The 24,642-nt window shown below is 35.6% G+C and overlaps 1 protein-coding gene across 2 annotated transcripts in view; it reads left to right on the forward strand.

Annotated features, from left to right (window-relative positions):
* The first annotated feature begins 14,834 nt into the window (after nucleotides 1-14,834).
* Nucleotides 14,835-24,642, forward strand: part of LOC150097035 ((Lyso)-N-acylphosphatidylethanolamine lipase-like) — a 111,355-nt gene continuing 101,547 nt past the window's right edge. For both annotated transcript variants that reach the window (XM_090407821.1, XM_090407823.1), the window contains exon 1: nucleotides 14,835-15,053. In XM_090407821.1, the coding sequence (XP_090263947.1) occupies nucleotides 14,995-15,053 (59 nt within the window). In that variant the 5' untranslated portion in view covers nucleotides 14,835-14,994. The remainder of the gene's footprint in view (nucleotides 15,054-24,642) is intronic.

The following is a 24,642-nucleotide window of genomic DNA, read 5'->3' on the forward strand; positions in this document are numbered from 1 at the left end:
TCTCAATATTGTTCAGAAGAGAGTAATTCAACTCCTCCCATACGCGTTTTTCAGCAGAACCAGCATCTATTATGCCTTGCGTTTCTGCTAAACCTGCAACAAGCAACAGTTGTCCAACATCCTTTTACGGGTGAATGCTGACTCACGGAACCAGCTCCTCCCAGTCATCTTTCATTCCATTTACATCATTTCTGCGGAACAGCCTTTTTACGAGAAGTATTTTCCCGAAGACAAAATAACCACCAGTTCTTTAAGATCAACCGATTGTTTTGCTCTTGACTCCAACCCACACACGTTATTTGTGTATGCTATAAGCCTTGCAGTCTCTCGTGTGTGTGTGTTTGGGAGGGGGGGGGATATATGCCTATATAACAGTAAGGGGATTTACCTACACTAATTCTGTGTTTTCAATGGACCTATTTGAATTGTCTCACTCTACGCTTTGCAATGATTTCAAGCGATGGTAGATACGCCAGTGTTTCAAAAGCTGAAATTGGTGCACAGTTCCTTGTTTGCTAAATGGTAATACTTTCGATCACATGATAAAGGTTTTTGCATAAAAAACTTATGCAATAATCACCTTGATTATCTGCAAAAGCATTATTTAAATCACCATGAATACTATGCCATTATTTTATGCTTTTTCCTCCTACAGCATTTTTCAAACAAGTTTAGCCCTAATCACGTTATTAAGGCACGCAATTGTTTTTATGAAGGTCATCAATAGGGCGGTGAAAAGAAATACTTTATGAATACCTGTACACATTGTTAAATACTCTACTCTTTTTTTTTTGTTCAAAAAGAAAATATTATTCCCCTTTTAAATACAGAGCTATATTTTAGTGACGTCATTATTTCAAACAACTACTTCTACTTGAACAATAATGAGATATCGCGCAAGAATTTTTATCTTTTGGGAAAGATTATTACTCTCGAACTAGTAACTTGACAACGGCAATGGAATAGGCAATACACACAAAATCATTAAAATGAAAAAAAAAAAAAGGTTTCTTGACAAATTATGGTATGGAAAATATTTAGAAAAAATAAATATATATCAAATATAAAAGAAATAATATTTGAACAAGGAAATTCGATGTAAATTAAACATAAATTTAACTTTTATTCGCTAACTAATAACAGGATCTGATTTCTGCAGTATGAATAAATGACAGACGTTTCTGTAATTTTCTTTTTAAGAAGGAAATTTCGATTTCTTTGGATTTAGTGGCGAAACAATAAAATATAAGTTTGTGTATCTGTGCGTAAATTGCAAATGTTCTTCTGCACAGTTTGCCTGTTTTACAATTACGAATATTACAAGCAAATATAAATAAATTAAAAAATATATTTACATATCGAGAAAGATTGAGGGTGCTGCAGTTCCGCGGTGCCTATGCACGAAACCGCCCCTGTTAGTAATTATATAAATTTGGGTGGAGTCAGTAACGAATAGATTTCTTTTTTTTTTTTAAATTTATTTATTTAATGTTGAGTGGTAGACGAGGGGATGCACTGGTAAATTCGCTAATGGCGAACAACAGAGTATGACGGATATTAAAATTACTTCCTTCTGTAGTTACCTCACAATAGGTGTTTAGCTTCAATAAGTATTTTTATAATAATAATCAATTTAAAGAAATAAATTCTTAATGGTATCTCTACGTTGACGCGGTAGGAGGCTTGTGCACACCAATGATCCCAAGTGGCTGCTTCACGTGGAATGCGCGAAGCATAACAACAAAGGAATAAGAATTAGTAAAACAACCAAAAACTAAAAATATTAATATATCCGTGATAACAGAAACAAAAAATAAATTAAAGGGAACAAAAGATAGAGATGGTTTTACTATGCTATATAACGAAGTGGACCAACATATCAGAGCTTCTAGGGGGTGTGGCCATTTTAATCGATAATAAATTGTTATAGTTTTTAGTTTAGAACATTATTGGGGTTATGATAATGGATTTTATTTTTAAGTAATTTTGAATTATACCAAACTGTATAATTTTATCGATGATAAACAATATTTTTTTCATGATTATTATTATTTTTTTTTTTACCATAATTTTGATATTTTATCCAAACACGTATACACTGTACGTATACTGAATATTTACATCACAGATTCTTAAAATTAATAAATAACTGTGGGAAGAAATGTGAGGTTCCACCAGATTGGTTATATCTATATTTAAGAAAGAAGACAGAGATGATTGTGGAAATTACAGAGGAATAAGTTTATTAAATACAGGTTACAAAATTTATAGCAAAATCCTGAATAAAAGATTTAGAAATATTGCTAACAACCTACGAAAAACTCTCAGAAGAACAAAATGGTTTCAGACATGGAAGATCATGCATAGACAATATTTATGCTCCGAAACAACTTATTGAAAAAAGACGGGAATTTAATTTAGAGACCCATATGTGCCCCTATAGATTACGAGAAAGATTTCGATAAAATACACAGAAAAACACTATGTAATATATTGGAAAAAAAAAAAAACCCCTAGGATATCCATTATTATATTTGATTCAAGCTATGCAAAGTTGATATAAAGATACAAATATACAGTTAGGTAATAAATTAACAGAAGAGATTGAAATAAATCGGAGTGGCAGACAGGGATGTAGCTTATCTTTAACTGTATTCAATATATATATATATATATATATATATATATATATATATATATATATATATATATATATATATATATATATAATATATTTGACATAATATATTTAAAAAGATACTACTAGTACACTAGTTTCGTTGAATTGATCAACATCCTCAGGTATCACAATCAAAGAAGTATATAAAAAATTACAGACTTAAAATTGTAATAACAAAACAAGTATAAAAAGACGGTAGCGTGTTTGAAAAACAAATGCGAGTATGAGTTCCAAACAAACGTATACTACGCGCTGTCGCGAGTGCGCCAGTGCTGAACAGAAGCAACGTGGAACTTTTAAATAGTGATACTTACTCAGAAATTGCTAGTGACCCTACAATGGAACTACACGATAGAACTAATAATTTATTAAAAACCACCTTAGAGTTACAAAGAAACATTTGGCTTTCTCTTCGGTCACTTCAACCCTTTATACCTCGACTGTATGGTCTCCCCAAGATTCACAAAACTAACTGCCCACTCAGACCTATAGTTGAGGGCATACACTCTCCTACTTATAATCTCTCCAAATATCTCGCGAGTTTTCTAAGAAATCTTTCTGGAATTTCCTCTTCACATATTAAAAACTCTGCAGATTTTGTTTCTAAAATCAAGGACATCAAACTTAAAAAAAACAGATTTAATGGCCAATTTTGATATTGTTTCTCTCTTTACAAATGTACCTGCTCAAGAAGTCCTCGATCTTCTCAAGAACAAATTATCAAAAAAAACTCTTTGCTCTTCTCTCCCATTTCATAAAGTCAGGATACTTCAAATATGATAATAAGATCTACTTACAAAACTCAGGTCTGGCTAGGGCAGCCCACTCTCTTCGATTCTCGCGGATATATTTCTCAACGATTTTGAAGAAAAAGCTATTAACTGCTTTCACTTTAAACCAAAAGTCTGGTACCGATATATTGACGATATTTTCCTCATCTGGGAAGACGGTGTCAATAACCTCTATTTATTTTTAGACCACCTAAACAAGTGCCATGAAAAAATCTCTTTCACCTTCGAACTGGAATCAGATGACTGCCTTCCCTTTTTAGACCTCAAACTTACCAGATGTGCTGAGAGCATTAAAATCTCAATTTTTAGAAAGCCTACTCATACCGATAGATACCTTCATGCTTCCTCCCACCACTATCCCCCACAAAAATGTGGTATTATTTCCACCTTAGCTCACCGAGCCAAATCATTACTTACAGAAGAAACAGAAATTGAAAATGAACTCCGCTTTCTTAAAAAAAAACTTTCATTAACAATGGTTTCTCTCCAAAGAAAATTGACAAATTTCTTTCCTCCAGGCACTCAACTACTTCTGAAGATCTCTCTTCCCCAAGAGCCTTCATCTCCTTGCCTTACATCAGCTCTCTTTCACCAAAACTGGCCCAGATTCTCAAGAAATTCAACTTCAAAACGTGCTTCACTACGCTTCCAAAACTTTGTTCATTACTTTGCAAACATAAACAGAAACATCTTCCTACTCAGTTTCCAGGAGTGTACAAGATTTTGTGAGATTGCGAAAAGCCATACTATGGACAGACTGCTAAATCCATCCTTCTACGTTTGGATGAACACCGTAGAGATATCTCCTATAACAGGACTAGAGCCAGCGCTCTCTCTAGCCACGTTCTCTTTTCAGCTAACTCAGACGAAGGCCGCCAACACATTGTGAACTGGACTGAAACTTCTAACATCCATGTGTGCTACGATTAACTCGAAAGAAAGATTGTCGAATCCAGGGAAATTTCTCTAGATTCCTCTCATATCAACAACAGCCTGAGTTACAATCTCTCGGACGCACACGTTGCTTCTGTTCAGTACTGGCGCACTCGCGACAGCGCGTAGTATACGTTTGTTTGGAACTCAAGCTCGCATTTTGTTTTCAAACATGCTACTGTCTTTTTATACTTGTTCTGTTATTACAATTTTAAGTCTCTGTAATTTTTTTATATATTTCTTTGATTGTGATACCTGAGGATGTTGATCTATTCATTCAACGAAACTAGTGTACTAGTAGTATATTTTTAAATATATTATGTCATCTTTTTATCTCTCGGTAACCGTCATTAAAGCTTTTCCATAATATTCCAACCGAGTAAAAATGAATTCTCATATATATATATATATATATTGCCGTGCTCGAGATTTCATACGCACGCATGCGCACAATAATACAACCAGAGTTTGTTCTTTTCGAAACTCTAAGCTGAAATCAATACAGTTTGTTTTGATATGTCTCTTAGTTTTTTTTTTTTTTTTTGTTTTTAAATACGTACCAGTTTCCTTTCCAGTGATGATGGTATTTATTTGGCGTGCACCTGGAGAAGTCTAGTTTTAGACGAAACTAGTCGTGTAAATAAAGATTTTTTTATTTTAACCTCGTGGTTCAAATCATTCAATATTATAGAATATCATAGACAGCAATAAAACAAGTTATCCAATTAACCAGAAGAACTGTTTATCAATGCAATGCTATGCAGATGATCCAATTATATGACAAGATAATGAAGATGACCTTCAAACATCTGTTTACGAATTAAAAAAAATAAGTCAACAATAAAATTTAGAAATTTCAGAAAAGAAAACAATGGCATTTAAAGATCAGGATCGTTTAATTTAAAAATTGTTTATAAAAAATAAAAGAATAGAACATACGATATAATTTGATTATTTAGGCTGCATAATAACATATCTACAAGATAAAGATATAGATGAAAAAATAAAGAAATTTCAGAAAATCGGGAAATAACAATGTCATATCGGGGTCGATATGACATTGTTAAGGGTCGATTCGGGCTCAAGGGTCTACAGAAAAATATAAGACATCATTGTATGGGTAATATTTAATTCGGTTAACTTGGATTACCTCCATGACAAAACATATGGAGGTAATGACAACGCAATTAAGAGTGAATCGTGGGATCAGTACCTCCATCTTACAGGTCCATGAATAGGACCTGTAAGATGGAGAAAGGTCATGAAAATAGTTACTGAGGCCAATCAAGTAGGCCAAAATGACGTATTTACCAATAAACGGATGTTGGTGGTTCCTGCCGGCAGGCGCAGTGGGAGCGAGATTGCAACACGTGCGTGGTTCTTATTTACTGATACAAGTATTCGATCCCAGTCTCATTTTTGCGCATCGGCATACAAGTGAGCGTTAATGTTCTAAAATTCATCAACGTAAATATATTAATTCAATCGTTATTCATTCACGCACTAAACTTCTCTATGTTGAAGAGTTGAGCAGCGCTGGTAGTAATACCAGTAGTTTATTAATATCACTAGTAATACCAATGATATTACTAGTGATAGTAATAGTATCACTATCACTATCACTAGTGATAGTAATAGTAATATAATAATATATACTACATTATACATACAATAAACACTAACTATAAAATAAACAATCTAAAAACTCACATAAGCGTCTTTTTTTGCTTGTCCTATTATAATCGTAATAATAAAATATAGGGACGATAACAAGTCAAGAAACTCTTGAAGGGGTCGACGGGCAAATAACTTTGGCGACCCCTAGTCTAGAGTGACCCTCTAGACTAAATCTGTTTTGATTCTTTCAGATGTGATACAGTCAAATTTTGTCAAGGCTTTATCATAGGAATTTCAAACCTGAATCAAATCCAGTCTTTTTTCGAGCGGGTGGGGGAGAGATAACAACATAGAATATTTGCCTGAAACAATCTTACAAAAGAAGCATTGCATATTTCTATAGATAACTTGATCGTGGAGGAAACTAATAATGTCTTCATCTTTTCTCGGACGCAGGAAACTTCAATACAATAAATTTATTTAAAAACTGCAAAATACACAATTAAATATATTCCTATATATTAAGGTGGTTCAAAATTCCACGTACAAACTTTGAGGGGAGTAGAGAACATCAATATCAACCCTATTCACATAGGAAAGCATGACCGGAAATGCCATCCGAAAGTGATAGGTGGCGCTGTTCGCCAGCGCTCCAGTTGGGGTTTCCTCGTTCAAGCTTTCGACGTCGTACGAAGAACATGCGTCGTTTATCGAACGCTGAGATCGGAGACATGCACCTGGTTTACCATGTTATGTATCCAACTACTATTGAACTGTTCAGTTACGCCTAATAAAGTTTTTTTTTTACACTACTTACTGCCTTGTGTTATTTCTGTATCTTTGTGTCCCTGTTAGTACCTTCCGATCATGCTTTCCTATGTGAATATGGTTGATTTTGATGTTCTCTTCCTCCCCTCAAAGTTTGTGCGTGGAATTTTGAACCACCCTGTATAAAATATGGTCCACTTCTCCTCTGGTCAAGAGGGGTTGAGTCTCATATGTCACAGATTTACATTCATAGGTTTCTTGGAGCTATTATTGCTGACCTGATTCGTTTTGTTTTACTCGGCATGTAGAAGAAAGTGTAAAAATCTCCTACAAATTACTCGTGGTGTGTTGGTTTGTTCAACTGTATGTGATTTCAGTAATATATTTCTTAAGTTTGTTTTTATACCGTTATTCTAAACAATACCTAACTGTTGGGAATTTCCATTGTAAATGAACTAGTTTTTAGACTTTTTTTTCCATGTTTCATTTCTTTTTAACTTTCTTATGTTTGTTGTCAGAAAACGAATGATTTTCATTCCACAGAACGTAAAATTACCAATCTGACAACAGATATAAGAAAGACAACACTTTAAATGAAAAAAAAAAGGAAGAAAAATAAAAAGTACGTTTTACTGTACTGTGTGACTATTCTTTGAGCAGTTTCATCGGAATTATTGTTAGATTTTGTGAACATATAACAAACTGTAATTCTTAAAAATAAAAAAATAAAATAAAAAAAGTCTTCCACCGCAGTTTTTTCCCCAAGGAAAATAGGCGGAAATAAAACTGTATAAAGCATGAAACATGAACGATGTAAACAACATCGTATTACTATCTCAAAACCTTGCAAAACCTGAATCCCGTGATATAGAATGTCACGGAATTTAGGTTTGACAAAACAGTTAAATCTGTCATAATATGTACAGTCCAATATTTTAAATTAAGGGGATACAAAATCCACATTGTTTTAAAACCGAATAAGAAACTCAAAGATTGGAATCAGAGAGTTTCATGCTGAATATAGTCAACTATAAAGTATCGGCGACCACTAGCGTGGGCTAATGCAAGTAGTCCAAGTATGTAGTACAATATCGGACAACTCGTTGCAAAGGTGGGGAAAGTCAGATCGCTATTCTTAGGTATTTTCCATAATGTAAAAACACATTTCCTAGGAAATGTATGCTGTTATTACATTATGGAGGGAGGTCACTACCCAGACCGGTTTCAGCCTTTTTTGAGGCTTCATCAGTGAGTAGCTAGACCAAATTAATACCAAAGTGTATAGCGAAATTATTTTGCAAACATTTCATTGTGGTATTTAACTTAATGTTCGTATCCAAATATACTCTAAGCCAGTGCTTCTCAAACTTCTGGATGTCAGGGCCCCCTTTAGAAAAATTAAAATATTTCACAGCCCCCTCGAAAAAAAACCGTAATATAGATATATATTATTATAATATTTATTGTATTAATATTCAATACAAAACATACACAGCGAATATTGCAAAAATCAAATGCAAATTGTTGGATCCTACTTCGTCTTAATCTACACTTTGGATCCGACATGATTATAATTACGATGTTCTTAACTAATTAATAAGTTGTGAGTTGATTTCTAATTCAAATATAGAGAAAATTTATATTTATAGACTGCGCCACTTTATATCTGGATTAGTCGAAGAATTGAAGATAAATCAACTCACAACAATCTCTCCTTTTAGGTGTGTCATTATTATATATACTGGCTGAGTATATTTGACTTACTTAATTTACCCACTTTGGTTCGAATATTTTATGAATGGTACAGTAAAAGAGATTCAGGCCAAACACAACTTTAGATTAACAAAAACAAATATTTAATTTTATAATCACAAATTATACACTCAAGATTGAATCACTAATTAAGTTATTAGAAACACTTCAGCCTTTCCTATAATAGTCACACAAACTCTGACAATGGTAAATTTGTCATCTCTGATACAGACTTCTCACAGTTCCTTAAGTTCCAAAATACAATAAAATCGCAGTAATACCTCTTCATAAACAGACACCTTTAATTTTACGCTTCTTTTAATTCTCCGCGATAGTTACTGTTAACATCAGGGAATTCTAAGATGAAACTCGCACACTTCTCTGAACAGAAATATTAAAGTTGGAATAATCTTACCGTTAATCTTCTTCAACTAAAATTTAAATTTCATCAACATACACACAAACACTTTTTATAACTGTAAACACTTTTAACAATAAACAGCACTCATTAAAATAAATCTTCTAAGCATTAACTGAATTAATTCACGGGCACAATACATATAATCAGATGTTCTTGTATGAAGCACTACTGATCACTCTTGAATTAGGGCAATACACAATAATTCCTTAACTTGGGGTTTTATATATACAGATGTTCATTCCTCTGCCATTCAAATAATTCCTTAGGCACTATAATTTTAAACACCGCTATCATTAGGCACAACCCTGTTGCCTCTATTTATTCTCTAGTTACTTCGTACTATGCTTCATTTCAGTGTGTCCTTGAAAGGTCGGCCCTGAAAATAAATCTCAACTAATATCGCTAGTCATTCAGTAGTCACTCAGCTATCTTCCGTTGCTTTATTTGTTATTCAGAAACTTATTAGCTAACTGCTTCTCAACTTGTAGACTTTATTTAGTTGCTTGAGTGACTTGCCGACTCTCTATTATCGCACTGTGATTGCTGAATGCCCGATTCCAACCTAATACCAATCTCTCTCTTAGAAATCTCTAATCTCCTAATTTCCTAACTCTCTAATAAATCTCTAATCTCCTAATTTCCTAACTCTCTAATAATTAACATTAACATTAACATTTCTGGCTAGATGGGTGAAGCAAAATTGCTTTTCATATTCCCCTTTGTCTTGTAATGGTAGGACTTTAAATGGAGTGTTTGTGAGCTTTATGCTCGCCCATTGAGGGCAGTGAAGTTAGTTGTGTTCAGCTGAACTTAAGATAGACTTTGGTCTTTTATATTTGTTGATTTCTTCTTCATTATATTCCGAGGCTTCCTTGATTAAAGGGTTTGGGTGGTTACTTGTCTTGGTAAAGAACTTCTCAGCTAGATTTATGAGAAAGGAAGAAATATAAGGGATATTAACTTCCCCCCCCCCCCACCCCCCCCCCCCCCCACCCCCCCCCCCCCCCACCCCCCCCCCCCCCCACCCCCCCCCCCCCCCACCCCCCCCCCCCCCCACCCCCCCCCCCCCCCACCCCCCCCCCCCCCCACCCCCCCCCCCCCCCACCCCCCCCCCCCCCCACCCCCCCCCCCCCCCACCCCCCCCCCCCCCCACCCCCCCCCCCCCCCACCCCCCCCCCCCCCCACCCCCCCCCCCCCCCACCCCCCCCCCCCCCCACCCCCCCCCCCCCCCACCCCCCCCCCCCCCCACCCCCCCCCCCCCCCACCCCCCCCCCCCCCCACCCCCCCCCCCCCCCACCCCCCCCCCCCCCCACCCCCCCCCCCCCCCACCCCCCCCCCCCCCCACCCCCCCCCCCCCCCACCCCCCCCCCCCCCCACCCCCCCCCCCCCCCACCCCCCCCCCCCCCCACCCCCCCCCCCCCCCACCCCCCCCCCCCCCCACCCCCCCCCCCCCCCACCCCCCAGAGGGGGTGGAGATAATTTTTCAAGATTTCCTAATTTTAATCGTATTGGGTTATGATCTGATGATAAATCATTGATTGTCATTAAATTGTATTGGAGTCTAATGTGCTGCAGTATGGCAATGTCCAATACATCAGCCCTACCATAAGTGTTGTGATGGGTGGGATCAGCAGGGCTTCCTCTCTAATAATTCCAGCGTTCGTCGCTTATATATCTCTTTTTCTCTCTAAATTGCTTACGTCATTTCTTTCTAAAACTCTTTTCAGTACCTCACGTGGTGTTCCAAAACGTGCTCACTCACTTACATACGTTTCCATGACAACAAAACAAAATATAATAAAATTGAGCTATTACATAACGTTAAACTTTCACAAACAGGAATAAGTAAAGAATATTTATATTTCAATTAATGTGCAGTTAATTTATCAAATATAAATTCCTATAATATTGACATAACAATAAATAAAATAACTTATTAATATTTAATACAGTCTTTTCATTATTCATACTTTGATTAAGTAATTAAATATTAGACAAAATTAAGGTAGTTATATGAATATTAAATTGTAAAATAAGTTGTTTACATTAAATAATATTTACAAGTCTAGCCTTTGTGATGGAAGATCATGTTGGATTCTGAAGCAAATAATAATTACTCTAATCTCTACATAATCAGAATCCAACAAAATATTACATTTTAAGCATATTACATACACATTTGACATGGCACATTATCTCATATAGATAGATAGATTGTTATTTTACATTTGCAGTACAAGCACATGAAACGTAAAACGATTAGTAATAAAGAAAGAAAGAATTAAAAACATAAAAGAAGTTTAATAACAATTTAATGTGATGGATATGTTTCAATACTACTACAGCAATATCAGGTGAAATATTTGAGACTGCAATTCTTATATGAATAAGCATATATTTACTAATATTCATTCAGCGCCGAAATACGCATGAAGCAAAATTTAGGGAGTAGGCGAGGCCGTTTTTAAGCCCTACCAGTGGAGACTGAACTGCCCATTCAGTCTCCACTGGTAGCCAATCGGAGATAGCTGGCCCAAGGCTATCACTAATTAATCGGCACTCAGCGAAGAACGCCTTTCGTCGTGCACTCAAGCGCTGTAGAGTGCAAACGCCACTTCTAATGAGCTACACATTATTATTATTATTATTATGACTTTCCTATGACCCTATATTTATTTATTTTTTTAAAGTCTTTAAAGAACAGAAAGCCATTGAATTGGCGTAGGTCTTTTTTTTGTTTATCTGCTTTGTTTAGAGTTATTCCTAGGGTTACCATACGTCAGCATTTATGCGGACATGTCCGCATTTTGATAATGAAAATATCTATCCGCATACATGTTTGTGTCCGGAACCAGTTGATCAGACGATGGGGTGTCAGCATTTTGGCATTTTCGAGTATGGTAACCGTAGTTATTCCTATTTTAGTGAGAAACTCAATCGCCTGACTTATTAGCAGGCGATCCCCCCCCCCATTTGATTTAAATGATGAAATCAGAGGACATCGCTGCAGTGAAGGAAGACGGCCCAAGGCTGGCGATTTCCGTCTTTCCTATTGGATGACGCATAAAAGTAGTAGAACTTGATGCAATGAATATGCTTCCTATGAATCATACTATATGCAAAGGGATATTCTATTATTTATTCACCAGTTTGAAAATGAGTTTTATATTTCTTCATTTCTTGTATGTCCATTATTTTTCGTGTGACCACATTACATTGCTGGCTGGCGTGATTTGGAATTTTTTTTTTTTCATACCAAAACTCAATTTTCGCCCACGTTGAGAAACGCTGTCCTAGAACATGTATTGCTTCTAACTTTTTGACCAAAATATGACGTATTTTGGAAACATCAAGGTTTGTTTGGTGTTTGTATATATGAAGCTATTCCGACTGCGTTGTCGGACTGGATATCAAATGCGAATGTCCTTAGGGTATAGGCAGGCTCGGCTCGTGCATAGGCACTGCAGCATTCATTCCCAATTTTTCTAATTATATAAATATGTTTATTAATTTATTTATATTCCTTGTAATATTTAATTTTATCATCAATAATCCTATACAATTCTCTTATTTTGTATAAAAAATAATAAAAATCCATCTTGTAGCACTTAAGAGGGCGGTAGCAGCACTGTGTTTACCACAGTGTCCTATTGCTGCGCGCGCAATCATATGCACCTCATAGTGAGATGCGTGCTATTAGCGTAATGCGGCACTGTCCGTCGCGCAGTTCCACTGTTGTTTGTATGCAGTTTGCGCCAGTAGTAGAGGGTTCGTAGTGATTATCGTGTTTGCTCCGTCTCTTTAAATATTTGGACATCACAATTAAAGGATTTAATTGTAATGTCCAAAAATTGTAAATCTATTCGTTTAATTACAATTAAAGGAATGGATTTCATTTTTAAGTAATTTTGAATTATGCTAAACTGTATAATTTTATCGATAATAAACAATAATTTTTCATGTTTAACTTTTTTTTAAATTTTTACCATAATTTTGATATTTCATCCAAACACGTATACACTGTACTTACACTGTGTATGTATATTTTAAAGTTGCAGCACTCCCACGATTTCAAGCGACGAGCCGCAATTGGCTTCCAGTGTTTCTAAGGCAGCTGAAATTGTTTTTGCTTTAATCTCCCTTTTCCCCAGAAAAATGTTACATTTTCAATCCCTTACATTTTTTTAAAAAATTAAACATGAAAAAATATTGTTTATTATCGATAAAATTATACAGTTTAGTATAATTCAAAATTACTTAAAAATAAAATCCAGTCCTTTAATTGTAACTGAAGGAATGGATTTACAATTTTTGGACATTACAATTAAATCCTTTAATTGTAATGTCCAAATATTTAAAGAGACGGAGCAAACACGATAAGCACTACGAACACTCTACTACTGGCGCAAACTGCATATAAACAACAGTGGAACTGCGCGACGGACAGTGTCGCATTACGCTAATAGCTCGCATCTCACTATGACGTGCATATGCTTGCGCGCGTAGCAATATGACACTGTGGTAAAGACAGTGCTGCTAGCGCCCTCCTAAGTGCTACAAGATGGATTTTTATTATTTTTTATACAAAATAAGAGAATTGTATCGGATTGGTGATGATAAATTCAATATTACAAGCAAATATAAATAAATTAATAAATATATTTATATAGAGAGAAAAATCGGGAGTGCTGCAGTTCCACAGTGCCTATGCACGAGCCTCCCCCCTGTTTATTATTATTATTATTATTATTATTATTATTATTATTATTATTATTATTATTATTATTATTATTAACATTCTAGGTTCGATTCTAGTCTCTGGCAAGTGAAACTCTTTCTAAGCCTTTTTCTTATTTTTTATTGTTAAATGTCGGTGTAGTGTATGTGTGTGTGTGTGTGTGGAAAAGATGCCTGCATCTGTTGGCAAGAGATTGTCGGATTAAAGTCCTTTCTAATCGTGGTTTAGTATAACGGCTTGTAAGTCTTTCTTCGACTAGTTCCGAAGTTAGTTTGCCTCTTGGCTATGGGCAAATAAAAGCTTTTTTTTTTCCTCTCGAAAATTCCATCTTTTAATTCCTCATCTCGAAAAATTGAAATAAATAAAATACAATAAAATAAAAATCGACAGTAAACTCATGCAATTACAATATATTTTTTTATTTTTTTCTAGACGGTTGTGAGCTTTCTATGACTAGAATGTAAGCAAGCTGTTCAACGACCACAGAGGCATTTTATCATCGGGGCCAGATTTTTTTTTTTTTAATTGCATAACAGACTAACCTCTATGGATAAACCAAAACTCAAAAACAGATATTATCAGTAACTTCATAAGCTTCAGTAACTTATCTTATCAAATAAATTATCCGAAGTCATGATATTGCATAAACTATTCAAATGTTTCATAATTTTATTCGACTATCGTTCTTAGCCTATTTTATAAGCCCACGTAGTTCATTTCAATGATTTTTATTAGTATTAATATTACGCTAAATCAGTTTTCTTAAAATAATTCACCTCCATAATTAAATATATTTCTAAGGGTTAATGTACAATCTTTATTTTGTTTTCTGATGCAGTAATCATTGTGTTCTATAAGCCCACAGAATGGGTTGTTTATTTTTAGAACTGTTTATTGTCAATTTTGTGCATTTTTCGCATTTATTATTACCATCTCTATAGTCTTCAATATAATTTTGTATTCCTGAAACACATCAATAATAAATAATTGATATTATAATAAATCTTGGTCAAAAGAATACAGAATGACGTAACGTGCGACGCTCTGCTCATGACCTTGTGAGTCGGTTTCACTATTGCGTAATGGCACGTGATTCAGCATCTTTTGGCAGGCTTTGTTATTGTTTGTGTTTGGAATAAAACTGCTTTAGAGTAGTTTCACAAGTCGACAGTTTTTAATACATTTAAATTTAAGTTAATTATTTATTCGGAAGGGAACTAAGCTGGCGGATATTCTGAAACGTATTGTTGTACGCTGTACTCAATTTAAACCCAGAAAAAGAACAACCGAAGTCATGACAAGTAATAAACTAGCTATAGAAGAAAATCAGCAATATCATCATAGGCGCCTTAGGTAAGATAATATGTAGCGAATTGTTCAAGCTGCTAGTCTGTATTTTATAGAAAATAGTTGCTTCCATATGTTCATAATTTTAATGAACTGCTAATTATTTATTCTGAATGTTTAAATTACTTTTAATTCACGTTATTATTAGATTAGTTGTAAGAAAGATTATAACCCCATACGTTCTAATTAGTATTCATATATTTACTTTTTATTGTATTAATACATGTGATGAGTATAAGCAAATATATATGGAGAGAGGGATATAATATTACGGTAAATTCCTAACATTTTCTTGATTTAATAAAATTTGTTATGAAATTATAAAGTTTTAAGCTACATGAATCATGTTTGAGTCAGCTTATCTTTCAGCAAATAACTTAGCAAATCGGCCTAAGTCTTTAGACGGATTTTGATGAAATATTAATTGGAGATGGCACACATTAAAATTTATTGTGAAAATAAAGTCTGAGCAATATAATTAACTTTTGTGCTTTATATTCGTTACGAACCACTGAAAATGCAATATAGTAGTCGATGAAGAGTGTTTGGAGGATATACTCTCTCTCTATATATAGTCGGCATGTTGAAGAGCATTTAGGTTGACCAGATTTTGTACAATACCAGGCATTAACTTATCTTTGTGCATTTATTTAAAAACTCCGAAACGTTCTGAACAAAACCAATGAAATTATAGTTCTTATAATAAGTAAAGAAAAAAATTAACAAAACTAAGAAAAAATTTTATTGGAAGTTTTGTCAAAATTATAATAAATGTCTTATGTAGGTTCCTTTGCTTCTCTCTCCTCAGTCCAATCTAGGCATAGTGGAATGGGATAGAGTTGCTCCTAAAAATAGCAACAGTGGGCTATGTATTAATACTGATTACCTTTAATCGATATTTTTAATCTATTGTGAAGAGTGCAGATAGTGATAATTTCAATACTGAATTTAAAATTGCACGAAAAATAGCATGAAATTTGAAAAATATATGTGGAAGATAAGAACCTATAAGTGCATGGAAATAAATGACAAAAATGAAACTATTAAAAAGAAAAAGCATAAAAATTATGCAGCATGAAAAAAAAAACCGAAATAAAAGCAAAAAAAAAAAAAAGTAATATACATGACCAGCTGTATGGGTGAAGGTGGTATACTGACCGTTTCGGGGAAATCGTCATCAGATTGATGACGATTTCTAATTTATTTATAATTCTGTTTATAATGCTAGCTAGTAATACGTCTCTCTTTAAGTTGAGGAGCTACATGATGTATTTTCAGAAAATTTTTATATATGGATTTTAGAAATTTCGTTTTTTTTTTTTCTTTCGATTTTTTAAAGAGAATTTGGCCACTTTTCAGGACATCTTACTAACAGCGAAACTTACGCATTGTGAACCGCATGTGGACTGCCTTGGGGTTGTTGCCTTGCGCGAGTACATGCGCAGCTATAACAGTTACAGACTAAAATACTAATCCCTAACTACAAGCGGTTGTCCGCTTATGTTTACGACTAAGAAAATGACGATCGAAGAATTTAATGTAAGACCTTATTTTAAATTCTCTGAAGTTTTTTATTCCCAAAATGGAGATCTTTTTTAGTCGTAACTTTTTTGGTTATTAGTAGGAATGAATGGCACTTAATGACTTTAAAACCTCAGGAATAGCGTAGACAACCTACCACCATCTCATGATTTCAAACTATACTTAGTATTATTGGGTGAAAATAATGTGATTTTTTCTGCTTATTTTCTGAGTTCTTGGGTTGAAATTCCGAAAGTCCATCGAACATCAAATGTCTCTATATAATATATTACAATAAAACTGTTCCACGGGCTAGCTATCTACTATATAGTACATTTACTGAACGTAATGGTAATACACCCTCTGTCCAAAAAGAAACCGAACTTTTCGAAAATAGAAGAAACTAGTGAGTCACCTGTTGTATCTTTTCGTTATCGAAAGCGGCAACCTTCGTTAGTGTTGTGTCAACTGTTTATGGCATTTGTTTCATTAGAAGCCGAGTTACAGTGCCAAGAGTGACAGGGTGTTTTCACGAACGGTCGGAAAATGAGTTTCAAACAGAGAGCTACGATTGACTTTTGTGTTAAACTTGGTAAAAGCTTTACCGAAACGCATCAAAGGCTTCAAAAAGCATACGGTGACGAATGCTTATCCCGTACGCAAGTTTACGAGTGGTTTAAGCGATTTCAAAGTGGTCGTGAGACGCTTGAGGACGACGAAAAGCCGGGACGTCCAAAAACGGGCCTGAGCGAAGTTAACACCCTGGCCGAACAGTCGATGATTAGTTTTATCTCGAAATTTTGAAGCGATTGATAGCGAGAATTCGTCGCGTACGGCATGTATATCGTGACGCAGGCAACAGGTCACTTTTGCACGATAACGCACCATCTCATCGTTCGAACATTGTGAGACAGTTTTTGAGCAAAAACCAAGATTTTGTGTTGGATCACTCGCCGTATTCACCTGATTTAACACCCCGTGACTTCTTTCTCTTTCTCCGACTTCATTTGCCGATGAAAGGAAAGCGATACGACACCATTGAAAACGTTCAAGTGGCAGTAACCACGACCCTCAACAGTATCCCAAAAACCGATATAAAAAACTCATTTAACGAATTAATTGACAGTGCCAAACGCTGTATCAAAGAGCTGAGGGAGAGTATATTGATTGAAATAAATGATTTGAATAATTATAATATGCCCGTGTTTTATTTTCTGTCAAAGTTCGGTTTCTTTTTGGACAGGGGTGGTTTCAGAAGGTTTCATCACTAAGTCTTGCACAGAATTCTGCTACAACTTGCTGTGCCAGTTCATACCAAGAGGATATGGTTAGTGTTAACTGGGGGGGGGGGGGGAGAACAAGGAGACCAGGTGTGTCTATATGGATGACGTATCCAAGAGTTTATTTCCACAACTCCCCCCCTTCTCTCTCTCTCTCTCTGTCTCTCCTGCTATCTAACAAATGTGTAGTTTGTCTATTTGTCTATGCTTTGCCTTTTTTTCTGTACAGGTACTATTCCACTTGACTGCCAGCCACGATCCCTCCACGTTTTTTTTTTTTTTTTTTGGCTAAGCCTGTTTTTTTTTTTTAAGAAATTACAAAATCAGCAGATGTTCAAAACGTTTTACAACGTTCTCTGATCCAAAGTAATTAATAATATGGTGATACCATTTTACTTCTTGTACATAAAAATATAACTTTTGCACTGATTTAGTCTTGGTATCTTTTCTTCGGTCTGTTCTCAACTGATAAGACTTCAATAAACAAATATTCCCATGATGAATTTATGAACATTGACTGACTGATGCATGAATATTAAATTCCGTTTATGTCAAACAAAATACCAAAATAAAAATTAAAATTAGCTAACGCCTTTTTATTCCCGTATATAGGGAGTACAAAATAATAATAATAATAATAATAATAATAATAATAATAATAATAATAATAATAATAATAATAATAATAATAATATTATTATTATTATTATTATTATTATTATTATTATTATTATTATTACGTGGAGCCTGTGTAGCTCAGTAGATATGGCGTTTGCACACCACAGCGCTTGACCACACAAAGGAAGACTGCTTCGAATCTAGTCGGTGACTAGAAGAAATTTCTCTAAGCCTTTTTTCGACCAGTTCCCGAGTTAGTCGATCTCTGGCACGGGCAAGCGAGTTTTTCGTCCCGTAAACTCAAGAAAATCGACCGTAGAATCCACACTATTTTCGGACATTAAATATATTGTGTTAGTGTTAGGGACCACGAGATGTCGCCACTTGTTAAGCCATCTCTCTTCATTTCATGCCACTTAATTAGTGATAGCCTTCGGCCAGCTATCTCTGATTGGCTACCAGTAGAGATTGAACTGCCCACTCAGTCTCCAAAAGTTAGATAGGACTGAAACAGCCTCGCCTACTTCCTTTTTATTACCCTATACGGTAATAAAAAAGGCGTTAGCTGATTTTTTTTTTTAATTACGTGACACCTCCAGGGAGTCCAAAGATTCATTGAGAGAGAGGGTACATATGCTACAACTCTCCGTCTCCACCAATTACAGCGAACTTCATCATCTACACCAACGCCATCTAGTATTTTCACAGAAAATCACAAACATTCATGCCCAGGGCGAGATTCGAACCCACAGCCTTTTGGCTGGAGAATGGATGTGCCAACCAGGCCAGCTGTAAAATTTATATTTCGTTGTAAGATTTTTTATTTTTTATTTGATTTTTCTATAGAGTTGTTTTATAGAACATAGTTTTCATTATCTCCTCAATCCTCTAGCGTTTTATCATTTCCAAAGGGAGTGGAAAGGCTGTGAATTTAAAATTATAACTTTTGGCTTCAGTGCACCCCGTCTTTGGTTACAACTATGACACAACATATGTTTGCTCAATATTCAATGATAAAATTCAATAAAATCCATAACTGTTAATTTCGTCCATAACCGTAATACTATATAAAAAAAAAAAAAAAAAACAGCTAACTCCTTTTTATTCCCGTATACGGGGAGTAGGCGAGGCCATTTAGCCCTATCTATATATTACTGTCTAAAATTGTGTAAGCTCTTTTACTGTCGAATTTCTTGAGTTGGGAATTAATAGTCTTATTTCCAGTAGGAAACCATACTTGTTCGATCGACAAACAGGGAACCAGGACGAAAGGCTTAAAAAAGTTCTTTTATTCAGAAACTGAGAATTTACAACGGTTTTTCTTCGGATGGCATAGCAATATTGATGCGAAGCCCTTTCATATACACCCTCTGTCAGAAACCGAACTTTTCGAAAATAGAAGAAACTAGTGGCGCCACCTGTTGTATCGTTTTGTTGTCGAAAGCCGCAATCTTCATTAGTGTTGTGTCAACTGTTTTTGACCTTTGTTTCATTAGAAGCCCAGTTGTAATGCCAAGAGTGACAGTGTGTTTTGACGAACAGCCGGTCGTCACGATATTCATGCCGTACGCAACGAATTCTCGCTATTAATCGCTTCAAAACTTTGAGATAAAACTCACCGCTGACCGTTTGGCCAGGCGGAATGAATTCTTTGTGGATGATGCCCTTGGAATCGTAGAAACAAGTCGGCATTGTCTTTACTTTTGACTTCTCCAAGCGACTTTTTTTTGGATGCCCCTCTTCTGGTGGTCTCCACTCAGCACGCTTGTGCTTTGTTTCGGGCTCATACTCAAAACACCGTTTCGTCACCAGTAACGATCGTTTTATGGAAATTTGAGTCCTTACGAGCGGTTTTAATGAGGTCCTTGCAGTATTCAATTCGATACATTTTTTGGTCGTCGGTCAACTTGTGGGGAACAAATCGCGAATTCAATTTACGAAGGCCTAAACTCTCGATCAAAATGTTGTGCACAGTTGATTTTGGAATCCACAATTCATCTTCAGTCAATCTCACGGACGATTTCGGGTTTTCTTTGATGAAATCACGCACGTTTTGAATGTTAACTTCGCTCAGTCCAATTTTTTGAAGGCCCGGCTTTTTGTCGTCCTCAAGCGTCTCACGACCACTCTGAATCGCTTAAACCACTCGTAAACTTGAGTATGGGATAAGCATTCATCACCATATGCTTCTTGAAGCATTTGATGCGTTTCGGTAAAACTTTTACCAAGTTTAACACAAAAGCCAATCGCAGCTCTCTGCTTGAAACTCGTTTTCCGACCGTTCGTCAAAACACACTGTCACTCTTGGTACTATAACTCGGCTTCTAATGAAACAAATATCATAAACACAACGCTAATGAAGGTTGCCGTTTTCGACAACAAAAAGATAAAACAGGTGGCGCCACTAGTTTCTTCTATTTTCGAAACGTTGGGTTTCTTTTTGGACAGAGCCTGTATATAAGATTAGTAAGCATTCATGTTGGAGGTTTAATGGAATATTATTAATTATTTTAGATTAGTATGCAGCCAGTTCGAGATCATGTTCACATTATATGTATTTGTTATTCTTATCAGGATCATGTTTAAATTATGTGTATCGGTTATTATCATTTCGGATCAGCTTCAGAAATGTATCGCTTATTCTTTTTCTATTCTTATGGTTCATATTCTAGTGCTTAGAAAGGCATTAGAATGAACCAGATTGCTGCAGTCTTTTCTGAAAATGCAGACCATGAAGTTGCTCCCAAAACACTGGATGAAATATAGAAACGTATGGCATCCTCATTCAAACCTGATCGTGAAAGCAGAAAAAATATTGACGGATTTGTCTATGTACCAAGTACTGAAGAGGACACTTGCTAATTGATGTGACTGAATGAGGGAAGCTGTGTATCGTGAGCAGAATTTCACAAAGCAGAATCTCTGTTCTTAAAGAAAACCACTAGGTTGTTAAGAACTTCGATTCTTCTATCTATTCTCAGAGTTCTAGTAAACAAACTCTCAAAACTGACCTCTGTCTTAACCAACGCCTTTCAGAACTACAATTACGTCACTTTATTTCACATCACTGTCTGTTTCTCTCGTTCTGTAATCATTCATATATTTAAGTCTTTCAGTTCTGACCACTCAGTGTTCATTATTATTATTATTATTCATGGAAAATATCCTATAATTCCGTTTGGACATGGATTCATATTTTCATTTTGTTCAGAGTGTTCATTAACATGTGGAATTTTTCTTAAACATAATTAGGGTGGAACTGAAAATTTCCATGGTTCCTAATTTCACATATTGCACAAACACAAACATTCTGCTTTACATGACTAATTACCTTCTATTTAGACATATTAGTTGCCTGATGTGACTTTCCTAAACTAACACTTCCCGATTCACGCGATCTGTGGCGCCATCTAGTAGGTTTTACCCACCCCGGAAATCTGGGATTTTTAATTCTCATATCAGAAAACCGATCGTAAAACACCATATTTCAGACTGGAGTACGAATATTAGGGTTTGGATCACAAATTAACGGTATTTATGCCGTATTCTCTCTCTCTCTCTCCCCCGATACCTCTAATCATATAGAGCAATACTCCCAGCTTTCGATGACGGTCGAAATAAAAGAATAAAAAGCAGTGGATTTATTTATAACAAATAAAATGGTGTTATGTAAATTTAGGAACATTTAACAAATCGCAGTGTAAACCCATTATCCGCCAGAAAAAATAGCGTCCTCAGTTCGATTCTAGTCGCCGACTAGAGAAACTTTTATTAAGCCTTTTCTTCGACCGGTTCCCGAGTTAGTCAATTTCTAGCATGAGTTAAGTGGGTTTTCCTCCCGGAAACTCTGGTTTTTCGTGCAGTAAAATAAAAAAAAATCCACCGTAGAACCCACACTATTTCAGACATTAAAAGCATTGTTAGGGTTAAGAACCACGAGATGGTGGCACTTGCTCGTGTCGTCTCTTCACTGCGTTCCGCTTAATTAGTAATGGCTTTGGGCCAGCTCTGATTGGCTACCAGTGAAGATTGAACTTCCCACTCAGTCTCAAAAAAAAAAAAAAAGTTAAATAGGGCTATACGGCCTCGCCTACTCCCTATAAGGAAATAAAAGGCGTTAGGCGATTTTTTAAAAAACTTTTTTTGATATCTTAAAATCCCAAATTAAATGAGTGTTTCCCCTAATAACCACCATCCATCAAAGACGACAGTATTCATTGCTTTAATTTTCTTCTACTACTTCAAGATATTTCCCGTTTGATGCCTTTTATCAAACGTATGCAGTAAAGTATGCATACTTTCTAAAGTATGCAGCTTTCAGATAGAACTGGCATCGATGAGAAATGGCTGTTACAATAGTTAAAACTTTAGCTGAAATGTGAATAGACTGTAAATATGAACCTCATAGTCATGCCTCGCTTTTTGTTGGGCTATAAAATATGCAGATGGAGACAGGAAAATTATTTGCATGGTCAGCATATAAGATAATCATCATACATCGATCTACTAAAATGTGAGAGCTATATTAGTGTCTGAATCGACTTAAGCAAGAATTGAGTTGGGGTGAGTCACTTGGTATTATGGGTGAAAGGTATGAGACAGTGTATGATGTCATATTTGTTAATTACATTATTGTTCTCTCTCTCTCTCAATTCAGTTTTACAGGATGATCGAGTTTCCAGAAGAATAAACATGCCATGTCCACAACAGGCTCGCTAATTCACTTTCATTTGAAAAGGTATTTCTCATTATACAGTACACAAGGGAGAAGGAAGACACTTTTAAGCACGCAGATTTACGTATTTTATGAGGAAAAAAAATATTCCTTTGATAAATACATTCTAAAATTACATGAATAAATAAGTCTTATTATTCCCAAAAAGAGGAGGCAGCATTCTTTTAGTGCTGTTTTTTTAAAACAATAAATCAATGATCATTGCAGTAACTTCAGTGAAATCCTAGACAAAATTCGACATGAAATGACAAGAGTGACCGACATCTACTGTCATCTCATGTTATTAATCCTCATATTACTGTGTATTGTGTTCCATGGTCAATATTTTCTGAGTTCCTGAGTTAAACATTGTATTTATATATATATATATATATATATATATATATATATATACCCATAATTATGGATATATATATATATATATTTTTTGATTCTTTTTAAAAATAAAATAAGAAAATAAATTACAGCGCGAATTTTGAATAACATTTAAGGTTCCTCTGTTGCCCAAATGGAACAAAATGATGGTACATTATGCTGAACAATTGGAAAAAGGTGCAATGATTGTAAATTCGATTCTTATCGTGAGAACAGGAATCTTTTTTGTCTGCCTGGTTGGCCGAGTGGTTAGAGTATCTGCTCCCCAGCCAAAATACTGCGGGTTCGAATCCCGTCGTGGGCATGGGTATTTGTGATTGTCTCTGAAAATACTAGGTGGTGGTGGGCGGTAGATGGCGTTGGTGTGGTTTCAGTTCGTTGTAGTTGGTGGATTGTGAATGGTGGATACAGAGTTGTAGAGTAGATGCCCTCCCTCCCTCGATGAGTTTTTGGACTCCCTGGAGGTGTCAAGTAATAATAATAATAACATGGAGAATATAGGATTGGATTATAAAATATTAGCGTGGACAATAGCTCACTGACACATTTCAAAAAGTAGTTTATGTAGGATATGAGTGCAAGATTTAAGGTGATGAGCATACCACAAGGATCAGATCCTTGTGATATGCTCAAATCCTTGGTCCATGTGCTGATCACAGAACACAGACTATTGAAGACTAACATATTCTGTTAGGATTAGGAATAAAGATATAGAAACACTTATGCGCCAGTCGCTTCATCGGTGCCACTTATAATTAGTGATAGTCTTGGGCTACCTCTCTCTCTCTTTCTCCTGACTAGTAGCCAATAGTGAACAGCCCAATCAGTCTTCAAAGCTAGATAGGGTTAAAACAGCTTGCCTACCCTTATAAGGAATAAAAGGCATCAACTGATTTTTGTTATGGATAAATCCGTTAAAGTCTTATTCTTCAGTTAAAGTAAATGTAGTAGTTTGACCCTATCTAACTTATGGGAACTGTATGACAGCCAAACTCAAATCAGCAATACCTAGTCAAGGCCTATGTAGCTCAGTGGAAGTGGAACTTGCGTCTTCTGCGCTTAGTCG

Source organism: Typopeltis vanoorti, chromosome 18, assembly GCF_054136105.1.
Source record: "Typopeltis vanoorti isolate ZY-2024b chromosome 18, IOZ_Tvanoo_1.0, whole genome shotgun sequence".
In the NCBI taxonomy this organism is placed as follows: domain Eukaryota; kingdom Metazoa; phylum Arthropoda; class Arachnida; order Uropygi; family Thelyphonidae; genus Typopeltis; species Typopeltis vanoorti.